The following is a 20,366-nucleotide window of genomic DNA, read 5'->3' as shown; positions in this document are numbered from 1 at the left end:
TGTACCTGCCCTCTTCAATATGTGTCTCTTTTACAGGGGGGGGTGTTGTCCAATAATGTGGCTGGGTAGGACAATATTCAATTAGAAAGAAAAGAAGGACCCGGTCACTAGTTTTTTATTCTGCTATCTTTTTTATTTAGAGCAGAATCATACACTAAGGTATTTAATCCTTAGATGTATATTTTTTATTTTGAGTAGATGAAAAAAGAAATTTGCAACAATTTTTACAAAATTCTGACAGTCCGAAGAATTACTCACTGTCCTGCACAAAGACACATGTATTTACAAATGACTACAGACATACATTACTTTGAAAACCAAAAAATTAAACATTTATACAATTCTAAACAGAAGACATTCAACAGATAAATTACTTGTTTGTGAGAGTACCCTGTCCACTTTTTCTATATCAGGCCACTAGAATGCACTTGTTTTTCTATGTTTTGGCCTAATCGCGCAAAGGGCAAAGTTGCAATAAACATTCAATTTTGATTATATAAAACAAAGCCTTATGCGCAACAAAAAGACATTTGGATTTAAGACGAATGGGTGTTAATAAGCCTGTAAGCCGACGCGTTTCTGAGCCTGTCTCTCTACTTGTTCAGGCTCTTCTTCAGGGCTTCGGGGCTGGGTACCTTTTTTCTCAGTGTAACATTTTTCTTGATCGTGTAACCGATTTCTTGGGGGACTCCTTGTATTGTGATTTCCAGGCAGAGCGTTTTCAATTGGATTGTAGATTTCGTTTTTTAAAAGTTGACTGTCGCTAAAGTTCTTGATTTTCAGTGAGGCGCGGAGCGCCTGGCTTATCAAGGTGTGGGACGCCACCTCTTGTCTGTTGGATATTGTCGACGTTGCACGCTGTTTCTGGGCGTACCAAACGCCAAGCCTTTGCTGAACGGGGCGTTACTCGCTTTCTTGTTTGTTCCGTGGAAGCCGGTAGTGCTGTAGAGTCATTGCTAGACGCTGCTGTCTGCTTCAGAGTCCCACATATTGAACAGTCTCTTCAATATGTGGGCAGCACAAAACTGCCAGCAAATAAAAGTGTTGCAACACATTCGGGCCATTAAAAACAGTGACCCGACCTACCCCTTCGCGCGATATTTTCACGAGGTTCAAGAAAGCAATTTACATGACCTCTCGTATTACGATATTGACACTATCCCCAAGACCAAAAAGGGTGGCGGCAGGGAGCAGGCAATGAGGAAATTAGAGACACGCTATATACTAAACTTTAACAGTAAAAGCCCTGGAGGCCTGAATAACACAGAGGACCTACATACATGTTTATGAATTTTAAAAATCCACCTTTGGTCTCGAACTCGCAAATCCTTCTCTAGGCCTTGTATCCTTCTAACAATGAATTACTGATATGTATCTATACCTTTTTAGAAGAAACATTAATAGTATATTTTCTTCGCTCTTGCCCATATAACAATCCTTCGAAAGACTTTTTAGAGCTGTCCCTTCTCCAAATCAAAGAACATTTTTGATTTTTAAACAATTTATGTTTTTCACGTTATGCACTTTCATTCATGGGAATAGGGTTTTTTCACTTTTTATAACGTAACATTTGTGGGTATTAGCACTATATGAAAGGAATAAACTTGAAGTTTTGCACTAACTCTGGGTCCGTGTCTGCTTACCGAAGGAGACAGAAGGTGGTGTTGAAGCAGCAATCCTGATATATATATATATATATATACACACACACACACACACACACACTTTTTATTCTCCCCAGTGGATCACTAATTTTAGATTTCTGAAGCTTATCTGTCAGTTGGGGTACTGACAGCAGTGGCTTTGAGCATGCTCAGGGCCGTACATATCTTCAACTCGTAAGGAATTAACTTTTATTCTGGAGATGTTGCACATAAAACCAACACAGTGAAGAATGGACTTCATCACACATTTGCCTTAATAAAGCAGTCAGGAAGAAATGGTAGTAGTAAGAGATCCCTACATCCAAGACAAAAAAAAATGTATTTGTGCACCCTGTTGTATAAAACTGAGGTAAGTTAAGTTCAACATTTGCGTTAATTTATCGCGGAGGGTGCAGAAAACTTTGCATCAAATTCCATCACTTGTGTGCAGTGAAAGGAAGAAAGGAATGTGTTACAATATGTTCATATAATCCAATAACGTGTTTATGCAAGTTTCACAGTATGTTCAAATAATGAGGCACCTCATCTGAAATATGTATGAATCTGCTGACTCCACTTAGGTGCGATTTAATTGATGGATTTTGAATGAATGAATGAATGAATTTGGGATTTGTATAGCGCATGGCTGCCCGGAAGCGTCCCAGCGCTGTGATTGTAGACCAACAACTGAGGGTAGAGACTGAAGGGGAAGAGAAAAGGTATTGTGGGAAAAGGTGAGTTTTGAGAAGCTTTCGGAATTTCATATGATTAGGTTCAGACCGGAGTTGGATTGGGAGAGAGTTCCAGAGGGTTGCGGCGACCACCGAGAAATGGCGTCCACCAGTACGAGCTCTTTTAGTTCGGTGGACCTTGGCCAGGTTGCCTTGCGCTGACCGTAAGGGTCTGTTCGGGGTGTATGGGTAGAGCATAGATTTCAGCATTGGGGGTCCTTGGTTTTGCATAGCTCTATGAGTGGTACAAAGGGACTTGAATTTGACCCTTTCGCGTATCGGCAACCAGTGCAATGTCTTAAGAGCAGGTTTGGCTGAAACTCTACGGGGGGTGCCAGTGAGTATCCTTGCAGCGGCATTTTGTGTTCGCTGCAGGACATTGAGCGTGGCTTCAGAGGCACCCAAAAAAAGGGCATTGCAATAGTCCAATCTAGATAATATTAGACCTTGCATAAGCATTTTCTGGGAGGTTGCGGGAAGTAGTGGGAGAATCTTCCTGGTAGATCGAAGTAGACCAACACAGGTGCCGGCTGTTTTTTTGGCCTGTGTTGTCATGGAAAGATTCTGTTCCAGCCAGAAGCCTAGACTTTTGATTTCAGTTTTAGGCTGGGGGATGGGTCCTAGGCATGAAGGCCACATAGCAGTGGGGAGGGATGGTGGTTGGTGTCCCAAGAGCATAAGCTCGGTTTTTGACCCATTGAGCTTGAGCCTTGAGTTAGACATCCAGGCATGTATACCTTCTAGGCAGTCATGAAGGTTTTTGATTTTTTCTTCCTCGAGTGAAAATGATACGATCATTTGGGTGTCGTCAGCGTAGGTGACAGCTTTTATCCCAAATGGGGAGACCACATCCTCCAGGGGGGCCATGTATGTATTAAACAGTGTAGGGCTCAGTGAAGAGCCCTGGGGGACCCAGCACTGGAGGGAAAGGATATCTGATCGGACGTTCCCTTCACAAACCTGGAAGGTACGGTTTTTTTAGAAGGAGGAGAGCCAACCTAGTGCCGTGTTTCTCACTCCTAGTTCAGATAGTCGCTGTATTAGGATCTTGTGGTCCACCGTATCAAATGCAACGCTTAGATCCAGGAGGATCAGTAAGACCGATCCCCCTGAATCCAAGATGCATCTAGCCTCCTCTACCACTTTCAGGAGGGCTGTTTCGGTCCCCTGGCCTGGTCGGAAGCCTGTTTGTGAGGGTCGAAGAAGATTATTGGATTCGAGGAAGGCTGACAATTGCTGGTTAACTGCCTTCTCTGCGATTTTGCTCAAGCCAGGCAGGAGAGAGATCGGTCGAAGGTTGGATAGGTCTGATGGGTCATGTCCTGATTTTTTCTGTAATGCCTTGACCATGGCATGCTTCCAGCTGGGGGGAACCACTCCTTGGCCCAGCGAGGTATTAATAAGGTTAGTGGCCAGGTGGGATATGGTAGGTCCGACTTGTTTTAAGATTCGAATAGGAGCAGGGTCGTTGGGGGAGCCGCTTTTCAGGTCTGATAGGGCTTTCAGAAAGTCATTGTTAGACAGTTGGTTAAAGCTGTCGAGGGTGGGTCTTGGGGTAGGGGGGGAGGGGGGCAGCAGGGGGATTGCTGTCTGATTTGGGCGGGAGTGACTGCAGAATGTTGGTAATCTTGCTTTGGAAGAAGCCCGCTATTTGGTTGCATCTGGCAACTGAGGGTTGTTGAAAGGAGGGGGGGGTGGGTATTTTGCAAAGTTCTTTGACTATTTTGTAAGTCTCTCGGGATGAGCTAGATGCAGCTTTGATTTTTTTGTCAAAGAATGAGGCTTGGGCTGCTTTCCGTGCTGCTTTATAGATCCTCATTGCAGTTCTATACTCTTCCTTGATAAGGGGGTCCCAGTTTTTTCTCCACTTTCTCTCGTGGATTTTACAAATTTTTCGTAGGTTCCTGAGTTCTTGTGAGAACCAAGGCGACTTAAAGGAGTTATTTTTCTTTTTTAGATCTTGTTTCGGGGCGATAATGTCCAGAGTGGACGTGAGCCAGGTGGTAAAGTTTTTATCTGCATTAACCGGGTCAGGGAGTGGCAGGGGAGCGGAGCGAATTAGCTCCTGAGTCCATTGCTCAAATGATATTTTAGACCATATTCTATCGTATTCTCTGGGAATTGGTGTGTGGGCCTTTTTTACTTGAATTTGCCAGATAAATGGGAGGAGAAAATGGTCAGTCCAGGGGAGAGGGATCGCAGGTCGAACCTCAGTTTTGGGGAGATTGGTGAAGAGAGGGTCCAAAAGATGACCTTTGATGTGCGTAGCCTCTGAGTTGATTAAATGAATATCGAGTGCTTTTAATTGTGAGGTGAGGTCCACAGCCGTTTTGTCTGTGTTGTCCTCAAAATGTAAATTTAAATCACCTAGCACGATGAAATTAGGGAACGAGATGCAGGAGGAAGTAGTGTACTCAAGCAATGAGTTAACAAAATTTCCTGGGCTGCCGGGTGGGCGATAAGACAATTAAAATAATATTTTAGGTTCCCATTTTCTGTGTGCCCACCAGATCTCTTCCAAAATCAAACTACACATTAATTTAACGTGGCCTTGAAGAAAATCCCTAAAAATGCAGAATAACTTTAAAGAATAAGATCATGAGTAAGTCAACACAAGAGGGGAAAGAACTACTTCCAGAAACCATTACCACACCTTTAGTAATATATCAGCAAGTGAACCCATCACATGAAGAGCTCCATCCTTCTTCCTTGGATCAATGGAAGGTTCTGTGAGTACTTGGTAACAAAATGCCATCATCTTTGGTAATACCTAGGAGAAACAAAATCAAACTCTAAATGCATGCAAAAATATCCACATGATGCATGCACCAATAAAGCAATGTAATGACATGGTCTATCTTTTAGTACAGCATATTGCCAGCGTGCAGTGAGCCTGCCTTCAAAGACAAGTGGAAGCAAGTGTTGCTGAGAAGGACTTATCAATATTACATACACGAGTGTTATATTGCAGGTCTGAATACAATATTATAAAGGTTTCACACTTGGTGCCCATTACAATAATGTTTGCAAATATCTAAGATTACGAATGTTAATGAGGAGAAAACATCTCAGATTTATAATGCATGTACAACTTTACTTATTCCTAGAATTGCCTACATACAGCCATAATGAATAAAGCCCCTTTCGATTATATGATGTCCCACAATTAATAAAGACCACTTGCCCTAAGTGCTTTGTGATTGAGTATTAGTAGGTCTCTCTTGGTACTGTAATTCCCTACAGTGTGGTTACCATAGGCGAATACAGATAAAATCAGATCCAAGAAAACCTACTATAAAAACCCTTTTCAAGGAACTTATTACTGCTTTTTTCCTAAGATCCCTGCTCCTAAGCCCCCACCAGTTTCTGCTTTATCACTGTGAACTAGGTTATTTACCGTACCAATTTCTTCTCCAACTCTCTGAACTAGGTCATTTTCTTTTTATTTATCATCTCCTCAGTCTGCAACCTTGAATCTCTAATCTTGCTTATATACTAATCATTTTAAACCTTGCCTATACTGTAATGTACTTAGTATTTTACATCTGCCTATACCACAGTAACATTCCCAATGCCTATCAACACCCTAGTAGCTCTACCAAGTCTATAACATAGCACCTCTATCCCTCACCTAAAGCCTATTTGGCAGTCTGCACCTTTTCACCCCTAGCCTTGCTTACAGAAACGACATCTTCTTACACTTTAGTGGTTCTATGCCAGTATGTATCCCAGTACCTCTGCAAGAATACAGCATAGAACATTACCCACATACACCCCGTTTCTAGATAAATGATGTGCCCCAGCTCGCTTCCTTTCAATATTGCACACACTCAACTCCTAGTAAGTCATGAGGCTTGCAGTCAGACTTGCTCTGTGCTCTGACACACCGCTCCAGGGCAATAGCTGGCTGAAACGGTCACTGCCTCGTAATCCCTTGTGTGTGATGTAGTTAGCATCACATGCTTTCCAGGGACCATACTGCGCTTATTGTAAACCCATTCTAGCAAAATAAACCGACTGTATGTATGCTGCACACACCGTAGCGGACAAGCATACAATGCATAGGCACTCAATCAAGTGTACTGACTGAAAATGATGCCAGGAACATGTTCTCAATACAGCTGGGCCCTGGTGGATGCCACGGCTAACTTTTACTATAGTTTCCTCTGTAAGCACCCACAGTATAACTCCTGCAGGCATGCTGGTGGAAGATCTGCTGCTGTCTTTGATAAGGGTGCGGATGATCTGGGCATATTTATAGACTTGGCTCCTATCCTGGATTGTTGTTTACGAAAAGTGTTTATTGCAACTAGAGTTTGCAGGGCACCCATGCACTTAGCAATCTTCATGTCATTTTAATTTATTTTTTCTAGCATCTTGTCAACCTGGGAGCCTAAGAGATGCTCCTCACTAATGGGAAATAGAGGATATGGTGCTGGACTTCAGGTTTGAACTTGGAGATGCAAAGCCAGGCACGTTATCTGAGAAGGACGTTGGTGTTAATGGCCATGAAGGCTGTGTCCACAGCATCAAGCACACAATGAATGTTAGAGTTCAAGATGACCTTGCCTTCGGACGCTATGTCCTCTTCCCTTTCTCTGTACTTGTCTGGAAAGTGTTTGATGAGTTCCTTCATCTCCTCCCACTGAGATCTATCATACCTGAAGAGGTGTTCAAGTGAATTGGCTAAGCACCAGTGAATGGCTGCCTCTATTACTTTTCTTTTGCCCACAGCATCAAGTCTTTTACTCTCGCTATCATGCAGAGAGACACTGCATGTGACTTTAAGGTTCTCTTGCAAGCGATAGGAACTACCAAGTAGTCAGAGGACCTAACCCCTGATGTAGGTGGGGAGGAAGGAGGTGGGCACTGGGTGAGGGCTTGTTTTTTTTGCTGCCCTGTCAATACCTTATCTTTTACTGGCTCCTTAAATTTATCTGAGGCCGATTTAAGCCGGACATTAAATTATGTGGGTTTAGACCTGAAAACAGTCTTCAAAAGGATATCCTTATCTTCCTATAGAACATGCATGTCTACTTTTTGGTGTCTAGCGATCATATTCCATCCACTCCGGATCACCGACCGACCCCTGCCCTCACCACGTCTTCAACAAAGCCGACGCTGTCATCGCACCCCACCTGCGAGACATCATCAACACATCCCTCGACACCACCATCTTCCCCGAGAGCTGGAAACACGCCGAACTCAGCGCCCTACTCAAGAAACCAACAGCGGACCCCACCGACCTCAAGAATTACCGCCCCATCTCGCTCCTCCCGTTTCCAGCCAAAGTCATCGAGAAGACCGTCAACAAGCAGATGGCCGCTTTCCTCGAGACGAACGGATCCCTCGACCCCTCACAGTCCGGCTTCCGAGCCAACCACAGCACCGAGACCGCCCTCATCGCCGCCACCGACGACATCCGAGCCCTGATGGACAATGGAGAAACAGCGGCCCTCATCCTCCTAGACCTCTCCGCGGCATTCGACACGGTCTGCCACCGCACCCTAGTACGGCGCCTCAGCAACGTCGGAATCCAGGACAAGGCGCTGGAGTGGATCACCTCCTTCCTCGACGGGAGAACACAGAGAGTCCGCCTACCACCGTACAAGTCAGAGGCCACCGAAGTCATCTGCGGCGTCCCCCAAGGATCATCTCTGAGCCCCACCCTCTTCAACGTCTACATGAGCCCCCTCGCGGCCATCGTACGCAAACACAACCTCAGCATAATCTCCTACGCCGACGACACCCAGCTGATCCTCTCCCTGACCAACGACCCCGCCGCCGCCAGAGCCAACCTGCACGAAGGGATGAAAGAGGTAGCCGAGTGGATGACGACCAGCCGCCTGAAACTGAACTCGGACAAGACGGAGGTCCTCATCCTGGGCTCCTCTCCCTCCGCCTGGGACGACTCCTGGTGGCCTCCCGCCCTGGGCACCGCACCCAAACCGACAGACCATGCACGCAACCTGGGCTTCATCCTGGACTCCTCCCTCTCCATGACCAGGCAAGTCAACAACGTCTCCTCGGCATGCTTCAACATCCTACGCATGCTACGGAAGATCTTCTGGTGGATCCCCACCGAGACCAGGAAGACCGTCACCCAGGCCCTCGTCACCAGCCGACTGGACTACGGCAACGCCCTCTACGCCGGGACCACCGCCAAGCTCCAGAAGAGACTCCAGCGGATCCAGAACGCCTCAGCCAGACTCATCCTCGACATCCCACGAACCAGCCACATCTCCGGACATCTGCGAGACCTTCACTGGCTCCCCGTCAACAAAAGAATCACCTTCCGCCTCCTCACCCACGCACACAAAGCCCTACACGACCAAGGCCCGAGCTACCTCAACAGCCGAGTCAACTTCTACGCTCCCAACCGCCACCTCCGATCAGCCAACCACGCCCTCGCCGCCGTCCCCCGCATCCGAAGAGCGACTACAGGAGGAAGGTCCTTCTCCCACCTGGCCGCCAAGACCTGGAACTCCCTCCCGACCGACCTGCGCCTGACCCAAGACCACCTCTCCTTCAGGAAGAAGCTGAAGACCTGGCTGTTCGAGCAGTAGCGGCTCCCCCCCCCCCAGCGCCTTGAGACCCCACGGGTATGTAGCGCGCTTTATAAGTGTCACTGATTGATTGATTGATTGATATTGATGTTCTCATGGTAGGCTGTTGTGTAATTTCCTGGGGCTGACCTAGCCGAACAGTAGTCCAAATCAGATCTCCGAGGGTTGTCAACATTGTAGTCCTCCCAGGGGTCATCACCTGGCCCTGTGTCTATGGGATGGTCATATGAGTCAATTGGGTCAGAAAAGGTATGTTGAGACCCCTCATGTGACTCTGGTGGAGGTAGAGTAGGTGGTGTTTGTAAACGTCTTGGTGGAAGAGGCAGTGGTGGAAGGCTCGTGCCTCTTCATCACCAGGTCGGAAGGGATTTCTGAGGAGGGCTCTTCTTCAAAGGCAAGCCTTTGCTTGCAATGGAGTGTCTCTGAGGGCTTCGGCAAAAGTAGTTTTTCTGATATCTTTGCATTGACAAGATTAGCTTAAGAGAAGCTTCTGCCTAGCTTCAAGTTCCTCATTCAGTTTCTGCAGTATCAGTGCCTCAGACTCTTTGGATGTGGCTGTGTTTGCACTCCACACCACCCATGGTAGTTCGGACTGGACTGTTCCCATGAGGCCCAGGGTCAGAGCTGATTTGCATATAGCCAGTGTCTTATCCAGGGTGGTGTGGAGTGCAAAAAAACGATGGATTTAGGCCCAGATCCTTGTACTGGGGTGAATGTATGACATTGTTCTACATTCTGTCCATCAACTGTGTTTTTTGCAATTTTCACCCCAAGTGTGCTGGGTATACTCCGACGTGAGTCCCAGGCTCTCCACACCACTGGAGACAAGCTATCCAGGCTGATGAAGGCTGATAGTCAGAAACCGGTCCTTGGATGCTTGATTCCGGTCTGGGAAAGACATGGCTTGGTAGTTCGGACTGGACTGTTCCCATGAGGCACAGGGTCAGAGCTGATTTGCATATAGCCAGTGTCTAACCCAGGGTGGTGTGGAGTGCAAAAAAACGATGGATTTAGGCCCAGATCCTTGTACTGGGGTGAATGTATGACATTGTTCTACATTCTGTCCATCAACTGTGTTTTTTTCAATTTTCACCCCGAGTGTGCTGGGTATACTCAGACGTGAGTCCCAGGCTCTCCACACCACTGGAGACAAGCTATCCAGGCTGATGAAGGCTGATAGCCAGAAACCGGTCCTTGGATGCTTGATTCCGGTCTGGGAAAGACATGGCTTGGTTGTTCGGACTAGACTGTTCCCATGAGGCACAGGGTCAGAGCGGATTTGCATATAGCCAGTGTCTAACCCAGGGTGGTGTGGAGTGCAAAAAAACGATGGACTTAGGCCCAGATCCTTCTACTGGGGTGAATGTATGACATTGTTCTACATTCTGTCCATCAACTGTGTTTTTTCAATGATTAGAGCGGCAGACCCTGATGCAGAGGTCAAGCCCGGGACCAGGGTTCAATTCCCCGCCTCGGCGGGTCTTGGGCTCAAAATTCCACGGACCTGATCATTCTCGCCTCGGTGCCTATTCCAATCATGGAGACCCACTCTGCAACTCTGGGCAATAGCTTGCTTAATCTCCACAACGGCCCCCACAACGCTAAGGATGCCTGGCCTCCACTTTGGGGGCGCCCAGGAGTGGACACCTCACAGGGAAAGCCAGGATGGGTTCCACAGCGGTATTCGTACAAGCGCCTTGAGACCCTTGTGGGTGAGTTGTGCGCTATACAAGTATCAATTTAACTTTGCCTTGGCTTGTCAGACTGAGAAGTGTTTATCTCTTAGCCGTTGCATGAACCCCAGCTTCTGTGTCCTGGTCTCCTGTCTATCGTTGACACATCTCATTGGATGCCAATATTCTTTTGCCTATTCGCGAGTTGTTTTTGAGCTGCTTCATTCACACAATCAAATCAGCATTGGCAAAGCCAATAGGTCTGGCATTGGCTGCCTCCTTTGGGCAATTCTTGCTGTGTCTTGATTTTTTCAAAACTTTATTTTTCGGGAAGCTGCTGGGCTCTCCTCAAATTAAACAAAAACATTAGCTAAAGGCAAAAAGTGTGTTTTAGTCTCAAAAAAGCACAAAGGGCCACAAGCAAGAACTCATAGTAAAGTCAGCAAAAGGATGAAGTGGGCTGGCATATTGCCCATTGATGCATGCTGGAGTAGGTGGAAGAAAGTGTTAATGACAGACCCACAGACTAATCGACGAGGTCTGGCTGAAAACCCCTATCGGTAACAACGTTATGCACATAATCTTAGTAAAATCAAAAGTGTTAGAACTGAGATTTCTGGTTGGCTAAGGCTTACGCCAAAGCCAGGCAGAAACCACCATTCTAGTCAGGGCAAGGGAGTCACACGCCAAGATAAGCACAAGTTACTACTTGTGTAACGATATATCTGTAAGAGACATTAGTTAGTGATAGATTCCTACCTTAGAATATCCCCAGGCGTCAGACTGGATCCGGAAATTTTTGCGTAGCAATACCCCTGCGCGTCGGTAGGCGTCGTCTGCGGCTCCGCGTCCGTCGTCGGCGTCGTTAGCGCCGGAATGACGTCGTCAGAGTACTTAGGCGCCGCCCATGCGCGCTGACGTCAGTTCTGATACACAGCTTTTCCGCGCCAGATATGCAGAGCCATGATAGAAACAACACTGGTGCCATGAAACTAGGGCCCTGAAAGGGGATGACCTTAACCCTAGATATCGGTTCGCAGAAAGGGGAGGATGGGTGGGTCGGTAAGGAATCTATCACTAACTAATGTCTCTTACAGATATATCGTTACACAAGTAGTAACTTGTGCATCTGAAAGAGACAGGTTAGTGATAGATTCCTTACCTTAGAATAGATACCTCAGCAATACCAACCCCGGTGGTGGGTCTGCGAACCAATATCACACCAGAAAGTCCTGGAGGACGGAACGGCCAAAGAAGCCATCCCTCCGGACTTGACTGTCCAGGCAGTAGTGTCTTGCGAACGTGTGCAGCGAGGCCCACGTCGCTGCTTGGCAAATGTCCTGTAAGGGGACTCCTCGGCCCAGGGCTGTTGTTGTTGCCGTGGCACGAGAGGAATGAGCCCGCAATCCAGCAGGGGACTCCTTTTTCGCCATGGAGTAACATGCCTGAATACACAAGATGATCCACCGCGAAATGGTCCTCTTGTGTACTGCCTTTCCCTTCTTCGCGCCTACGTAACCAACAAAGAGTTGGTCATCCACCCGGAATTGGCGTGTGCGATCTAGGTAATAAGAGAGCGCACGTTTTGGATCCAGCCGGTGGAGCCTCTCTTCCTCTTTCGAGGGATGCGGAGGCGGAAACAAGGTGGGCAAAGTAATGGACTGCCCGATGTGGAAGGCCATGACAACCTTGGGCAGAAAGGAAGGTCGTGTACGCAACACCACCTTGTCTGGATGAACAGATAGGAAAGGTGGAGTAGAAGAAAGAGCCTGGAGCTCACTCACCCTCCTGGCAGAGGTGATGGCGACCAGGAAAGCAGTCTTCAATGTGAGAAGACGGAGAGGACAGTTATGGAGCGGCTCAAAGGGAGCACACATCAGATAAGTGAGAACAAGATTCAAGTCCCACTGGGGCATCACAAAGGGAACAGGAGGGAACATGTGTGTGATGCCCTTCAGAAATCTATTTACAATGGGGGACTTGAATAAAGAAGGCTGATCAGGTAGCCTTAAGAAGGCGGAAAGAGCAGAAAGGTACCCTTTAAGAGTGCCCAGAGCAGAGCCCTGCTGGGCAAGGGAAAGAAGGAAGAGCAGCACTTCAGAAAGGGGTGCAGATAGAGGATCCACAGCCTTTGCTGTGCACCATGCCACAAATCTGTTCCACCTGCAGGCGTATACCGACTTTGTGGAGGGACGCGCCTGGCTGCCAGAATGATATCACAGACTTCAGGAGGCAAGTCAAATGGCCTCAACTGTTGCCGCTCAATCTCCAAGCTTGTAGGTGGAGACTGGACAGGTTCGCGTGCAGCACCGTCCCCTGCTGCTGCGACAGAAGGTCCTCCCGAAGAGGCAGACGAATCGGGGGATCGACTGACATGCTGAGTAGCTCGGGATACCAGTATCTTCGTGCCCAGTCCGGAGCCACAAGGATAACCTGGGCCCGGTCGCGCCTGATCTTCTTCAGCACTCTGGGCAGAAGTGGTATAGGAGGAAAGGCGTACAATAGACCGCAACTCCACTCGCGGCGAAAAGCGTCTCCGAGCGAGTGCCGCCTTGGAAATTCCAACGCGCAGAACTGATGACATTGCGCGTTCTCTTCTGTGGCGAATAGATCTAACCAAGGCTCTCCCCATTGCTGAAAGAGACCTTGTGCCACGTCCGAGTTCAGACGCCATTCGTGATCTATCATGCACCGACGGCTGAGTTCGTCTGCCCTGGCATTCAGAGAGCCTGCCAGGTGTTGAACCACCAGGGTCACGCCCTGATGTTCCAACCATTGCCATAGGCGCAGAGCCTCCTGGCATAGGGTCCACGACCCCACTCCACCTTGTTTGTTGCAGTACCACATGGCGGTGGTGTTGTCGGTGAACACTTGCACTACACTCCCCCGGACAGAGGGGAGGAATGCCTTCAGTGCTAGACGAATCGCCCGCAGCTCCAACATGGGACTCGGCCGGAGACCAGAGGCCTCTGATCTCCGCCTCTCCCATATGGCCTCCCCAGCCCTGGAGGGACGCGTCCGTCACAACCACGTGCTCCGGGTGGGGTAGGGAGAGGGATCTGCCACTGACCCAGTCGCGGTCCGTGAGCCACCACTACAGTTGTTTCGCAATGCCCTCCGAGATCAAGACATGATCGGACAGGTTGCCCTGATGCTGGGCCCACTGAAACTTCAGGTCCCACTGCAGAGCCCGCATCCGCCACCTGGCGTGATGCACCAGAAGGATGCAGGAGGCCATCAGCCCCAGAAGCCGCAGCGTCAACCTGACCGAGACTCGGGATAACGGCTGGAAGATGGGAATCAGAGCCTGTATATCCCGAACCCGCTGTTCGGGCGGGTAAACCCGAAACTGCACAGAGTCGAGAACCGCTCCGATGAAGAGGAGCTTCTGAGAGGGACACAGGTGTGACTTCGGCACATTGATGGAGGACCCCAGCAAGTGCAGGAGGTCGGCCGTAGTCTGGAGGTGGTTGACGACTACCTGGGGCAAGCCCGCCTTCAACAACCAGTCGTCGAGGTAGGGGAAGACTGACACCCATCCATCCCTTAATTAGCGCCGAGACGCCCACGGGTATTCGCCGTGCTCTACAAATGTCAATAAATAAATAAATAAATAAATAAATAAACACCCCTTGTCTGCGCAGATGAGCTGCGACCACCGCCATCACCTTTGTGAACACCCGTGGGGTGCTGGTAAGGCCGAAGGGGAGCACGGTAAACTGAAAGTGCTCTTGGCCTACCGTGAACCGCAGGTAACGCTGGTGGGCCGGCAGGACGGGGATGTGGAAATAAGCGTCCTGCAGGCCCAACGCTACCATACAGTCTTCCGGGTCCAGGGCAGCCAGGACCTGAGCCAAAGTCAGCATCTTGAACTTCTCCTTCCGGAGGAAGCCGTTGACGTTCCGCAGGTCCAAGATAGGGCGTAGGCCCCCTTTGCCCTTCTTGGGTACCAGGAAGTAGTGGGAGTAACATCCACACCCTACTTCTGGCCCAGGAACGTGCTCGATGGCCCCCTTGGCCAAGAGGGCCGTGACTTCCTCTTGCAGAAGTTGCAAGTGATTCATCCGACTCGTGGTGGAATCGCGGTGGCATGGCTGGAGGGGTCGCCTCGAAGGGGAGGGAGTAGCCCCTTCGGACGATCTGCAGCACCCACCCGTCCGAAGTGACTGTGCGCCAGTGGGAGAGGTGATGGCGAACCCTGCCTCCCACAGGCGTCACATGGGCCTGAAAACTCGGACTAGGAAGGTTTTGAGGCAGGTGCTGCTGAGGGAGGTGTGGACTGGACTCGCCGTGGTCCCCTACCGCCGCCACGGCGGTTTCCACGTCCGCACCTCGCTGTTGAACATTCTGCAGCACGTGGCTGGCAGTACGTGGGGGGGCGCCCCTTCCGTGGCCACGAAAGGAGCGAAAGGCACCCGATTGCTGGCGTGGAGCCGTGAGGCCCAAGGACTTGGCCGTAGCCCTGGAGTCCTTAAAATGTTCCAGAGCATGGTCTGCCTTGTCGCCGAAGAGGCGACGGCCATCAAACGGCATGTCCAGGAGTGTGGCCTGGACATCGGCCGAGAAGTTGGCGGACCTCAACCAGGCGTGGCGTCGAACCGCCACTCTCGTTGTTATCGCCCTGCCCAGTGAGTCCATTGTATCCAGCCCACACCGGATAGAAAAACGTGCTGCATCTCGGCCTTCCGCAAGGGCTTGGCCAAGTTTAGCCTGGACCTCCTCCGGGCATTGTGGCAGCACCTCCGCAACCGTGTCCCACAGAGTGTGGGTGTAGCGGCCCAAGAGACAGGCGGTATTCACAGACCGCAGCCCTAAGCTAACAGACGAGAAAACCTTCTTCCCGAACTGTTCGTATCTCTTAGATTCCCTGTCGGGCGGGGCCGACAGGAATGCGGTCTGGGAGTTGGAGGCCTGGATGACCAGAGACTCGGGGGTGGGGTGGGTGGACAAAAAGCATGGGTCGACCGAGCCGGCGGTAGCGTCTGGCCACGTTCCTATCCACAGGCGGATAAGTGGCGGGCTTGGACCAAGTGCCCACAAGACCATCACACAAAGCCTCATTAAACGGCAGCAGAGGCTCACTGGAGCTTGACTAGGGTTTGAGGACCTCTGTGAGGAGGTTAGTCCTCACGGCCGCGACGGTAAGCTTAAGGTTTAAGGCCTAAGCTGCCTTCGTCAACACTACACTATATGTAGAGCCCGCCTCCGAAGCCACAGTTGGAGGTGAGCTAAATCCAGTGTCTGGCGAAGTGTCAAGACCACTGGCCTCCCCAAGCTCATATGTCCAGTCCTGTTGAGACTGGCAATCCAGTGCCAGAGGGTCCTCGGACCCCTCCCAATCTTCCTCGTCACCTGTGTCCTGTAAACCAGGATTAGTAGACAGGGCCTCCTCGTGGAGATAAAAATCTCCACAGGCCGACGGAATCGGCGCCCTTCCGGCGCCTGAGTCGGATCGCAGGAAACATTGGGGGCGGCAACCACAGTGGGCGCCGGGGGCGACACCTGTGGGGACGGCGCCGGTGAGGTCGTAAGATCGACTGGCGACGCCTCGGATCCGGAGCCGGATCCGGTGAGGTCCTGCGGTGCCGAGACCGAAGTCGCCGGCGGCGTCGGGGCCGAAGCACCCGACGGCGTCGGGGCCGAAGCACCTGACCCGTTAGGACCTCCAGACGGAACCGTTGGGCCCGAAGGCGCCACGGGAACCGACTGAGGAGGGAGGGCCCTCATGGCCATGAAGTACCTCTCGATCTCCTCCGGCGGCGCGCCGTGCCGTGCCCAGGGACCCGAAGGTGTGGGGCAGGCGGCGACGCAAGTGACTCCCGCGGAGCCGCGTGGGCGGTGTCGCCCGAGCCCCCGGCCGCATCGTGCGAGCGTCGGGGTGGGTCGGAGGATCGATGACGTCGCTCCGACCTCTCATGCCTCTTACCTGAGGACTTGGAACCTGACGACCGGTGTCCACTCCCGGAGCTTCGATGACTCCGACCTTGCGACCTGTCCCTCGACCTCCCGTGGGACCGGGACCGGGACCTGGAACGGCGCGGGCCGACTGCCTCAGCTCGAGTCGCTTGCGGGACCGCTCCCGCCTAGCCTTCGACGTCAGGGCCCGGCAGTCGGAGCAGGTTCGATCGTCATGGTCGAGGCCTAAGCACTTCAGGTAGCGGCGATGGGGGTCCGTGACCGACATCAGTCGATCGCACTTCGAGCAGGGCTTGAACCCGGGCATCCCTACCGGCACCGATAGAGTCGAAGACTCGACAAAAAAGAGTGATCAAAAGATCAAAAAGTTCAGTCAAAAATTGACTGGGGGGTAGAGCTTCTCCGGATCTGCGCTAGCTGGCGCGGAAAAAAGAAGAACTGACGTCAGCGCGCATGGGCGGCTTCTAAGTACTCCGACGATGTCATTCCGACGCTGACGACGGACGCGGAGCCGCAGACGACGCCTACCTACGCGCAGGGGTATTGCTACGCAGAAATTTCCGGATCCAGTCTGACGCCTGGGGATATTCTAAGGTAAGGAATCTATCACTAACGTGTCTCTTTCAGATCCCCTGCTCACCCCCTTGGTAGCTTGGCACGAGCAGAAAGGCTTATCCCGGAGGCAATGTGTAAAGCATTTGCACACGCACACAACAGCAACAACATCCTAGGCACACCACAAAAGGAACTCCACACAAGGTTATATAAAAATTACTTTTGTATTGTCAAAACACATCAGATAGTAATCACACAATATACATTGTGCCAACTGGCACGGGCAATATTCACAAGAGATTATTTACACAAGGACAGGGCCACGTGGGCCACTGTCAGAATCAGCACTTAGTAGAACTAGCACTTAGAATAACTGTCACACCAAATAACAATTATAGATCACAACCAGTAACCACTGGTAACAGGTAGGTACACACTACGCAATACTAATAATCATAGGCATAGATCACGCATGGACACATAACCTCTCTAGTATAAACTATACTAGGCAAAACAACCTCCTAAACATGAAAACACAGTTAGAGGTATCACAGGCATAATGGCATTGCACATTACCCATAAATCACATTTAGGCCTAACCAGTAAAAATACAGTAGGCAATCTCCTCACTAGTCTAAATACATTAGACCCTCCCTCCTAAGCATAACTCACATTTAGGAGCGTAAATCATAGTGAAGCACAATCTCACTAACACAAACCTCCACAGGTAAAACCATCTCTTAGAGGTAGCATCACAAGGTGCGTAAAACATACTAGATGCATTACATTTCCTAGCACCACATTTAAAGCACATATCACCTTTAGCACATAAATCACATTAGGCAATTATCATAACAAACACAGTAAGCAATCACATTGTGCAAAAATCACATTAGGGCCTTGCGACCTATGCACATACCAGCACCCTGGCCAACTGGCCATCCAATAAGGGGACTCAAAAGCCCTGTGTCCAGAATGTCAGGGCGCGCTGCCAACGCAGCGCCAGTCAGGGGTGCGCCACCTGCGCAAACCTAAACGTTGCAGCCGCCCACTAATTGCTGGGCAGCTGAGAACAATCACAAGGGTCTAAACGCTGCAGCTGGCACTAAGTGCTGCGCAGCTGTGACAGGCCAAGGTAGGGGTGAAGGGAGTGCGACTCACTCCGGGATTCACAAAGAACAGGTCCCCCTAAAAGAAACAAAAGCCTAAACGGTGCAGCTGCCACCTACTTGCTGGGCAGCTGAGAATCAACAAAACTGCGACAGGGGCTCTCACTAGCCCCTCATGACAAGACTGCGCCAACTGTTGGAGCCATCTGGCTCTGAAAATAAACAGGTCCCCTCAAACGCTGGGGAAAAGACACAGGCCCTCAAAATCACATCTGTGCCAGAACGTGGGAGCCCCTCAGGCTCTAAACATAATGAGGCACAACATGGGGGCCAGAACAAAGGGGAACCAAACGGGCTCTGACACAACTACTGCCCTCAGGGAGCGCCCTAGCACTTTGCCAATAATAATGCCCTCAAATAATGAGGAACTTACCCCCCTCGGTAGAGCACACGGGCCCCTAGAAATAAGGTGGGTGACAACTGGGACAGCACGGACCCACAGAGCCTTGGGACCCCCACGGGGGCCCTCTACGAGAAAGAAATGCCCAATCGTTGGAGCGGCCCACTGAGCACACGGGGCCGCTCTGACTCTGTGCCTTGCACTGGCACCAACACCCGCCCGGAGCCCTTAGCCCGTTTCCACTCACCGGCGGGGCTCCTCTGGGAAGGCGGCAGGAACATCTACTGGGCTCGCGGTGGGGGCAGGCACCGGCAATGTGTCTCGCGCCCCTCCGCGGTGTACTGCTGCTGGCTCCATCCTCGGGGCAGCGCTTCGCTCTCCAGGCAAAGGCGGGGCTCTCCCTGACACAGGGGAGTCCCGCGGAACAGCTCTTCCTCACCCGGGCCCCTCCTGGGACCCGGGGCCTTACTGTGCACCAGCAGGGCTCTCTCCAAGACACGGGAGCCCTGCTGGAACCGGCACCACCATGCTCCTTCTCTCCCACACCGCACAGCTTCCGGTCCTGCCGGGGCTCCGCCCCGTCACAGGCCAACTCGCAGGACTTCCGGGGCGGCCGCGGCCGGGCTGCAGTTACAATCTGGGGCACAACAAGGGGTGGGTACCCTCGCAGCATAAAATAATATTAGAGACGGGGTGGCACCCGCCATAGAAATAAAAAGGAATCCGGGCATAAAGCAGCGAGGTGGGCTCTCGCAATAGGACCCCAAGGCAATCTCTGGGGAATCCCTACGCTGGGGATTCCTTTGTAAAGGGCTGCAGCATCGCGCTGCACAGCCCACGCTCCTCCTTCGCTGGGCCATGAAGGGATAGCGCATCCAGCAGCGCTAGGGGCCATGACAGTCCTGAGGCAAGGAATAAATCGTAAAGCCCCCAAGGTCCCTAAATAAGGACATAAGAAAAAAGGTTCCAGGGCATAGCTGGGCCCAGGGAGGCAGCCCTCCTGGCAAGCCTCCTGGACCCCAGCAGCAGCACGCCCTGCAGCAATCAGGATCCAAAGGCAAGACATTTTACATGGGGTCCCAGCCCCCTTTTATACAGCAAAAACCTTTGTTGTAAAAGGTGCAGGCAAGGGAGAACCAGCTCCAACTGGTTATGGGGAACTCCCTTTCACTGGCCAGGCTAGGGACATCAGACGCACCACAGGGGGTGGAGCCAGCATTTTGGAGGGAAGGACCAGCCCTATTCAGGTCCCAGGTGTACCCCTCCCTCACATCAGCATGCTAATCTCTCCATTCACCATCGGGGCAGACCCATCCTGACTCCTGGAGCCAGGCTCACCAGCCAGCTCCAGCCAATCACACACCAGACACAAATTACACAAACATGCCAACTTCTAGAATTGGCACTTCCACACTAGAGACAATCATGCTGTATACATCATTGCGCAGCATTCAATCTCACGAGTTCGCACATACCAAACTCGACCCTGCACTCCCCACACATCAGGAACTACCATGGTTACACATATTCCCCATGCATTCCTATGGGAGGGCAGGTCACTCTCACCACACACACAGAGAGCGCACGCACTTTACACTGGACCACAGTGAAAAAGTGCGCAGAGACCTAAAATCACTAACACCAGATTACAGAAACAGGCTAGGCAAAAGCAAAAAGTTTCGGGGTGAACCTGCTAAAAGGGCCGGGTCCAACAAAAAGGTTTTGGCTAGCACAGAGTTTAAAAAGGTATGAAAGGAGCAATGAAAGAGAGGC

The 20,366-nt window shown here is 50.9% G+C and overlaps 1 protein-coding gene across 2 annotated transcripts in view; it reads right to left on the bottom strand.

The window, feature by feature from the left end:
* The window catches only part of IPO8 (importin 8), a 672,931-nt gene that overhangs the window by 393,030 nt on the left and 259,535 nt on the right, over positions 1-20,366 (bottom strand). For both annotated transcript variants that reach the window (XM_086952791.1, XM_086952792.1), the window contains one exon: positions 5,028-5,144. In XM_086952791.1, the coding sequence (XP_086808917.1) occupies positions 5,028-5,144 (117 nt within the window). The remainder of the gene's footprint in view (positions 1-5,027; positions 5,145-20,366) is intronic.

Source organism: Lissotriton vulgaris, chromosome 1_2 (genome assembly GCF_964263255.1).
Source record: "Lissotriton vulgaris chromosome 1_2, aLisVul1.2, whole genome shotgun sequence".
NCBI lineage: Eukaryota > Metazoa > Chordata > Amphibia > Caudata > Salamandridae > Lissotriton > Lissotriton vulgaris.
Note: the sequence above shows the minus strand (reverse complement) of the source record. Positions and strands in the feature narration are given on the sequence as shown.